Source organism: Hemitrygon akajei, chromosome 22 (genome assembly GCF_048418815.1).
Source record: "Hemitrygon akajei chromosome 22, sHemAka1.3, whole genome shotgun sequence".
NCBI classification, from domain to species: domain Eukaryota; kingdom Metazoa; phylum Chordata; class Chondrichthyes; order Myliobatiformes; family Dasyatidae; genus Hemitrygon; species Hemitrygon akajei.
Window position 1 is genome coordinate 35,173,075 of NC_133145.1, and position 9,305 is coordinate 35,182,379.

The window sequence follows — 9,305 nt, forward strand, 5'->3', positions numbered from 1 at the left end:
TCATCCAAGTCATCGATGAAAATCACAAAGAGTAGGGGTCCCATAACAGATCCCTGGAAATTCCACTTGTTACCAATCTTCCGGCAGAGGACATTCCATCTACAACCACAATCTGACTTTCATAGGGAAGCCAATTCAGAATCCATACAGACAAGTTTTCCTAGATCACTTCCCTCCTTGCTTTTCTGAAAGAGCCTACCATGGGGAACCTTTTTTGATGCCTTACTAAATCTATAAACAACAAATCCATCACTCCATCTTCATCAATTTGTTTTGTCACTTCCTCAAAAACGTCACTCAGGTTCATGAGGCACGACCTCCCCCTCACAAAGCTACACTGATTGTCCCAGGTCAGACTATGCTACTTCGAAGACTCTAAAACTGGTGTTACATAGCAGTTTTTGAAGGTTCTGTTCTCCATTCCATTCAATAAAGACCCATTCACACTTTTACCAATCCGTCTTTCTCCATTCCAACTTTAGCTAGGGTAAGACTGCAGCACCCACCACACTTAACTGAGCAACCATTTTTCAGAAAAGAGTCTAAAGAGCATTAATTATAAGCAATATAATGTAAAAGCGGCCATTGTTGGCCTCATTCCTGTTCTCTCTCAATACCATCACATATTCACTACAGAATATAACCAATTTAACAGCAAAACATCTCAACATGGACAGAATTATAATGAAATCTGACACTGATCTACAGATGGAGACAATATCCCATGTGAAGAAATAACTGGTCCAAAGTGGTGGATATTGAGAGGTATTGAAGGAGAGAAAGAGAGAGGGTTAAGAAGTTGGGAAGAATAAAATCTGTAATAAATGTGTGCCGGAAGACAAGGGTGGAGGAAACAAAAAGTTTCCAGCAAGTTGCAGGGTCTTAAAATGAGAGAAACAGAACTTCAGGAAACTACTTAAATGCATGGATAACAAATGCAAGGCATTGCTTAAAAATGAACTATTCAGATCAGCAAGGTGTAATGACTGAATGGGATTTGGTGCACTTAACATAAAAACTTTGAAACATAGAACATAGGGGACAAATATGCCATCCAGCCATTTGGGCTTGTGTTACCATTTAACATGATCATGGATGATCATTCACTTCTGTATTCCTGCCTTCCCTTTTCTCTTGATCCTTCTAAGCCAGGGATTCCCAACCTGGAGCCACAGACTCCTTGGTTAATGGCAGAAAAAAAAGTTGGGAACCCCTGCTCTATACATCTACCTGCCCTCTTGAATATATTTAATGGTTTGGCCTCTACTCCCTCCTGTGTGTATAATTCTCCTGATCTCGGTATGGTATACACCATATCCTGAGCCATGACCCCTTCTTCTGCACTCCTCAGCCTCTATTTAGTCCTGTTAGTTTTTTTGTGTGTGTGGCCTTTAGGAAATCCAACTTCATTCTTCTGAATTAAAGTCGATATTTGCCGAACTGACCCAATCTCCCTGCATACAATAGTCATTCCATCTCAGGGATCTCTCTATTAAACACTTATTCACTCCACCCATGTAAAGCAGATTCTTTCTCACATAAGGAGACCAAAACTCCAGTTGGGCTTTCACCAAGATGACAACATTGCTTTTGCAATGAAAATCATCTAATATGAATACTTGTTTGCTTCAACTATCAACGTACAAAGGCACCCATTTGAAACACATTTCCTTTTCCCAATTTATCATTGCCTAGATAATAATCTGCCTCACACACTAAATGCTGGTGGAACGCAGCAGGCCAGGCAGCATCTATAGGAAGAAGTACAGTCGACATTTCGGGCCGAGACCTTTCGTCAGGACTAACTGAAAGGAGAGATAGTAAGAGATTTGAGAGGGGGAGGGGGAGATCCGAAAAGATAGGAGAAGGCAGGAGGGGGAGGGATGAAGCTAAGAGCTGGAAAGTTGATTGGAAAAAGGGAGAGGATCCCTCTACAGCTGTGGAGAGGCCTAGAGAGAAAGAAAGGGGGAGAGGGGCATCAGAGGGAAATGGAGAGCAGGCAAGGAGTGATTGTGAGAGGGACAGAGAGAAAAGAAAGGGGGGGAATAAATAAATAACTGGGGTAAGAAGGGGAGGAGGGGCATTAACGGAAGTTAGAGGAATCAATGTTCATGCCATCAGGTTGGCAGCTAACAAACGGTATATAAGATGTTGTTCCTCCAACCTGATTGTGGCTTCATCGTGGCAGTAGATGAGGCCATGGATAGACATATCAGAATGAGAATGGGACGTGGAATTAAAATGTGTGGCACTGGGAGATCCTGCTTTCTCTGGTGGAGAGAGTGTAGGTGTTCAGCGAAATGGTCTCCCAGTCTGCATCGGGTCTCACCAGTGGGAAAGGATGGGGGGGGGGGGGACGAATGGACAAGGGAGTCATGTAGGGATCTATCCCTGTGGAAAGCAGGAAGAGTGGGGCAAGGAAAGATGTGCTTGGTGGTGGGATCCCGTTGGAGGTTGCAGAACATATGGGGAATTATATGTTGGACCTGGAGGCTGGTGGGGTGGTAGGTGAGGACAACAGGAACCCTATCCCGAGTGGGGTGGCGCGTGGATGGGGTGAAAGCAGATGTGCGTGAAATGGGAGAGATGCGTTTAAGAGCAGAGTTGATGCTGGAGGAAGGGAATCCCCTTTCTTTAAAAAAGGAAGACATCTCCTTCGTCCTGAAATAAAAGGCCTCATCCTGAGAACAGATGAGGCGGAGATGGAGGAATTGCGAGAAGGGGATGGTATTTTTGCAAGAGACAGGGTGGAAAGAGAAATAGTCCAGGTAACTGTGAGAGTCTGTTGGCTTATAGTAGACATCAGTAGATAAGCCATCTTCAGAGATAGAGACAGATAGATCAAGAAAGGGGAGGGAGGTGTCAGAAATAGACATTAGTAGATAAGCAATAATCTGCCTTTCAGTTTTCAGAAACAAAACAGATATCTTCACATTGATTCACATCAAAATGCATTAGCCTTGCATTTGCCCTCTATAGCATATCTTGAGGTTAAAAAAGGCAGAGAGGTTCAGCAGCAAACCAAGTGTGATATGCTTCATGGTATAGTATTAAATCATGTAAAGTTGTTTCAAGAAACTCTTTTCAGATTGAATATAATGCTATTTTTACTTGAAATATTAATGTTGTCATTTTCTCAAAAGCATACTTCTGGAAACAATCTACAGCAACGCTGGTAAATTTTGTAGGTATGTAACTTTTAAGAATATCTTTACAATTCCTAAAAGGAAGGGTTATTCTACCTTTAAATAGAGCATAGAACAGTATAGTGTTGGATCAGGCACTTTGACCTACAATGGCCATAATGAAAATGAAGTATTTCCATTTGCCTGTACCTGGTCTATACCCCTCCAGTTCCTGTCCATTTATGTGACTGTATAAATGCCTCTTGAACATTGCCATTCTGTTTGTTCCAAGTTCCTGCCACACACTGTGTACAAGAAATGCCTTGTAAATCTCCTTTAAAATTTTCTGTCTCACCTTAAAGCTACGCCATTTCGTATTTGATATTTCCACCTGGAACAAGATTCTATCAAATACGTCTGTACCTCTCATAATGTACGATGCTTCTATCTGGTCACCCCTCAGCCTCTTGTGCTTAGGCAAAAACAATCCAAGTGTATCCAACTTCCACTTACAGTGAATACTCTTTAATTCAGGAAATATACTAGCAGACCTTCTTCAAAGCCTTCACGTCCTTTCTATAATACAGCAACATGAACTGCTAACAGTACTCGAAATGTGGCCTTACCAAAGTTTAATACAGCTGCAACATGACTTCCCAATGCTTATACTCAACAGCCCAAAAGCTGAAAGCATGTATGCCAAATCCCTTCCTTACCACCTTAATAACTTGTGTTGCCACTTTCAATGAGCTATTGACTTCTTCCTCAATATCCCTAAGTACAATAATGCTCCTCACTTCCTGCTATTTGCTGAACAAATTCCTTGTGCATTTGATCTCCCAAAGTACAACACCTCACATGTATTCAGATTAAACTCCATCTGCAATTTCTCTGCCCATATTTCCAATTGGTGTATATCCTACTGATTCCTTCCACACTATTCACAACTCCCCCAGATTTTGCATTGTTTACAAACTTATTCATCAGCCACTTATTTCCATCCAAATCAGTTATATAAATCACAAATAACAGAGGTCCCAGCATTGACCCTTGTGGAACATCACTGGCCACAGACCTCCAGCCAGAGTAGCACCCCTGCATAATTATACTCTGTCTTTCATGGCCAAGCCAATTTTGCATCCAACCTATCAAGTCTCTATGGATCTGTTGGGCCTTAATATTCTGGATTAACCTACCACAAGTAACCTTATCCACAGCTTTACTATAGCATTTACTGCCTTGCCATTATCAATTACCTCAAAAAGCACAATAAAGTTTGTGATACATGTCCTCCACCAAAGGATGGAATGATGGAGTAGACTCGATGTGCCAATTGGCCTAATTCTGCTCCTGTGACTTGTGGTCTTTGCTTTTCCAGATGCGATTTGATCCTATCCATAACAATTCTCTCCAATAATTTTGTGTAAGGCTCACAGGCCTCTAATTTGCTGGTTTGTCTCAAAAATAGAGGAACAGTATTGACTATTCTCCATTCCCCGGGGGCCTGTCAATATAGAGGCTACTAAGATCTCTGTCAAGGCTGTAGCAATCTCCTGTCTTGCCTCTCCCGGTAACTTGGGATAGATCACATCAAGCTCTGGGGATTTATTCAGCAGAATATTCTTCAGCAGCCCCAATTCCTCCTGCTGTTTAGTATCAACATGATCTAGAACAGGGGTGGTCAATATTTTATATTCCATGCGTCAATTTTTTCACACGAGTTCAGATGTGCCATACAATTCTTGTTAAGTTAAAGTTAAAGTCTGTCCCGAGCCTTATATGCTCTTCAGGCCGGTGATAATGCCGGTTTCTGTGGCGTGAGGCGACTGAGAGTATGAGACTCCCCCCCCCCCCCCACCGCCCCCAGATAGGACGCCAGTCTATTGCGAGGTTAACCCCCAGCATTTTGCCGGTACTCATTTTCAGCTGGGTGGACTGGAGCAATGTGTGGTTAAGTGCCTTGCTCAAGGACACAACATTCTGCCTTGGCTGGGGCTCGAATTCACGACCTTCAGGTCTCTAGTCCAATGCCTTAACCACTTGGCCACACACCACACTATACAACTCTTGTACCCCCATTCAATTCTTGTAAAAATGTTAATATAGACATATTTAGCATTTTTACATGATGTATTGATTTAATATAAAAAACAAAATAAACATTACTTACCTTAGTGAGTCTTTTAAGAAATATATTTTGTCTTCTTTTGATTTCTTCCTTTTCCTTAATCACATGTTCTTTCTGAAACTCAGACCCAAGCAGTAGCTTCAGTTTTCCTTCTATTTCAGTCTGATGTTTTATAGTGTCTATTAAGATCATGTCTTCTATTATGTGAGAAAGTGTTTTCACAAATAATGCACAATGGATTTCCTGACGGACCCACTATAAATAAGAACTCATTGTCCCACTGTTCATTGTATCACTTCTAATCAGCCAATGTGCCACTTCTGGCACAGGTGCCATAGGTTGGCCATCCCTGATCTGGAATATCAGCGTACCACACTCTGATCTCACTATCTTTCATGTACTTCTCTTTGAATGCAAACTATTTGTTTCCTCTGAGGTTACTTTAATTCCATCCTTCAACTGATGAGTTATTTTTTTCTCCAACAGATGATAAAGAAAATTGAATATGTGTATCAAGTTAATTCTCAAAAAAAGAGCCAGATTCTGTCATTAATCTACTTTTGTCAACATAATTCTTCATGTAAATTAGCAAAATCACTACTGTCAATATATTTTCACCAGATTCCTGTGTTTATAGCTCACAGTTTAATCAGCTATTCATGCTGTTCTTTGTGCATCCAAGTAAATGAACTGAAATCTGAACTGAAAGATACCAACAGAAAAATTTAAGAGAATTTTCCAAGACACAGACAGGATGAAACGTGACTTTCTGAAGATTACGATCAAGGCACAGAACAGCTGAAGTCAATAAGAAAAATAAATCCTTTCTGTTTGATTACTTAACTTCATGGAAATGTAATAAATCTTTAATAATTAACTTTTAAAATAAAAAAGACACTCAAAATTTCAGACAGTATTCAGAATGATTTTATTGTAGTGGCAGGTCAACCAGTTTTTCAGTCAGAAAATTAACATGAAAGCTATTTCTTGATTCCAAAATCCATGTTCAGACCCATCCTACAATCCATATAAGCTTAGACTCTTAACAGATGTGGAAACCCAGGGCACAATACCAAGAATTGTCTCATTCAATGCTTACAGTGTGTTAGGGCTGTTAGGGTTGATGATTAAGGCAATGGTTCAGGTATACTATCCAGAAAGTGGGCAAGTAGATACACAGACAATTCGGGCAATAGTCATCTACCATAATATGTGTCATGTAGGGTTAATGATGTGTACACTGGTATAGAATGGTGGGTAAGACAGCACCTGGAATTTTGTGTGAAGGTCTGGTTGGCATACGATAGAGAAGAATTAGAATTGGAATCTGTTTACTATTATCATGTGTACCAAGGTACAGAGAAAAATTTGCCTTGCACAAATTTCATACTGATCAGTTGATTACAGAAGTGCATTGAGGTTTTACAATGTAAAACGGTAACAGTGTGCATAATAAAGTGTTACAGAGACAGTGCAGTGCTGGTAGACTACAAGATGCAAAGTCATAATGAGGCAGACTGTGAGGTCAAGGATTCATCTTATCATACTGGGGAAACATGCAATTGTCTTATAACAGCAGGACGGAAGTTGTCCTTGAGCCTGGTAGTAAGTGCTTTCAGGCTTTTTTAAAAATCTTTTGCCTGATGGAAGGGGGAGAAGAAAGATTCTCCCTGGTGGCCAGAGCCATTAACCCTTTCATTCCCAGGAGCATTCTCACAAACCTCCCCTGAACCCTCACCAATAGCAGCTTATCCTTTCTTAGATAAGACACAAAACTGCTCACAATGCTCCAGATGCAGTCTGACCAATGCCTTAAACGGTTTCAGCATTATATTGTTGCTTTTATTCTCATCCTCTCCAAATTTAATTTGCCTTCCTTACCACCAGCTTGAACAACAAGTTAACCTTTAGGGAATCCTGCACAAGGACTCCCAAGTCTCTTTGCACCTCAGCTTTCTGAATTTTTTTTGTTTAGAAAATAGTCTACAGTTTTATTCCTTCTACTAAAATGCACGAGAATACCATTCCCTACACTGTACATCATTTGTCACTTCTTCACCCATTCTCCTAACCTGTACAAGTTCTTCTGCAGACTCCCTACTTCCTCAACATATCCTTCCCCTCCACCTACCTTTGTATCTTCACTTGGCCACAAAGCCATCAAGTCCATCATCTACATCATTGACATATATTGTGATAAAAAGCAGTCCCAAAACCAAATATTGCAGAACACCACTAATCAATGGCAGCCAATCAGAAAAGGCCTCTTTTATCCCCCCTTTTTGCCTCCTGGCAGGGAGCTAGTCTTCTTCACACTGTACCTCAATGAATAAATAAATAAACAAACACATTAAGCTTTCCCACTTAAATATCAGTCACCTGGTCAGGCTAGCTTCCCAATATAAAGCCCCTCCTGTAGTTAAACTATCCAGATAATGTTTCAAGAAATTGTTCTAGATGCAACTTACTATTTCTTCACTGTTTAAGCCTTTTTACACTGAGGAAGTCCAGGTCAATATTGAGGAAGTTAAAATTACCCTCTACAACAACCATGTTTTTAGGTATTTCCATAATCTGCCTACATATCTGTTCCTCTACATTCTGTTGGCTATTAAGCAAATTATTTTTCACGAATCTCCAATACATGTCACTTCCCCTTCACCAATCATTTTCTCTTGTTATGTTTACATTAAATCTGCAGTTTTAACATCTCTGTTAAATCCCTTTTTTATAACCTTGTACTCTCTTTCAAATTCATTTTGTACCCTATTACTACCTTTTCTAGCTCTCTCAGTCAAATGTATTTCTGCTTTACCATGTATTTGACTTCTTATGTGGCCTTTCCTTACTTTATATGTTGACATTCATTATTGATTAGGGCAAGCCACTGTTTTGCTTTACTCCTTGGAGCGAGAGAGGATGAGAAGTGACCTGATAGAGGTGTATAAGATGATGAGAGGCATTGATCATGTGGATAGTCAGAGGCTTTTTCCCAAGGCTTAAATGACTAGCATGAGAGGGCACAGTTTCAAGGTGCTTGGAAGTTGGTACTAAATGTCAGGGGTAAGTTTTTTACCCAGAGAGTGGTGAGTGCGTGGAATGGGCAGCTGGCAACAGTGGTGGAGGTGGATACGACAGGGATTTTTAAGACACTCCTGGATAGGTACATGGAACTTAGAAAAATAGAGGGCTATGGGTAACCCTAGGTAACTTCTAAAGTAAGTACATGTTCAGCACAGCCCTGTGGGCCGAAGGTCCTGTATTTTGCTGTAGGTTTTCTATGTTTCTATGTTAACCATTCATTCAATAGGTTTCAATAGGTGCATTCAATGTCAGAGAAATGTATACAATATACATCCTGAAATTATTTTTCTTTGCAAACATCCCTGAGTGCCCTGAAGAATGAATGAATAAACAAATGAATGAATGAATGAAGAAAAAACGCAGTTCATGTCTGCATTTAGGAAGGGTCAGAACTTCTCTTGACCTGTCCCCATCGTCCATCCCATACATTGCTGAAGAGTAGCAAGTGAGAATGCAGGGGTACACACATGGTGCAGTTGACTTTGTCTTGATGAAGGTGTTTGAATTTTCAAAACTAGATATCAATTTTGATGTGTAAACATATAACTATACTGAACTATCTGTTCACACCCAATATAGTGACATACACATAATGACCCCTTTATTAGGTACACCTCATTAATGTAAATATTTTATCAGCCAATCGTGCGACTGCAATGCAATGCAAAGTTCCTGTTCAGACCGAACGTTAAAATGGAGAAGAGATGTGATCTAGGTGCCTTTGAGCGTGGAATGATTGTTGGTGCTAGACGGAGTGGCTTTGAGTATCTCAGAAACCGCTGGTCCCCTGGGATTTTCATGCACGAGCAGCAGTTCAGTGGGTGGAATTGCTTTGTTAATGAGAGAGGTCAGAGGAGAATGGCCAGACTGGTTCAAGCTGACAGGAAGGCGACAGTAACTCAAATAAACAATGTGTTCCAACAGTGGTTTACAGAACTACTGATCCCACAACACATCAAACCTTGAAG

General features: G+C 40.5%; 1 protein-coding gene across 5 annotated transcripts in view; it reads left to right on the forward strand.

Moving 5' to 3' along the window:
• LOC140714625 (butyrophilin subfamily 1 member A1-like) overlaps nt 1-9,305 on the forward strand; it is an 89,489-nt gene that overhangs the window by 13,162 nt on the left and 67,022 nt on the right. For 2 of the 5 annotated variants that reach the window (XR_012095950.1, XM_073025983.1), the window contains 2 exons: nt 3,144-3,188; nt 5,740-6,162. Coding sequence is in view for 3 of the 5 variants with exons in the window: in XM_073025983.1 (XP_072882084.1) it covers nt 3,144-3,188; nt 5,740-5,756 (62 nt within the window). In the remaining 2 variants the exon portion in view is untranslated. Of the gene's footprint in view, nt 1-3,143; nt 3,189-5,739; nt 6,163-9,305 lie in introns of those variants that run through there. The other 3 variants (XR_012095951.1, XM_073025981.1, XM_073025982.1) reach the window with 2 other exon arrangements.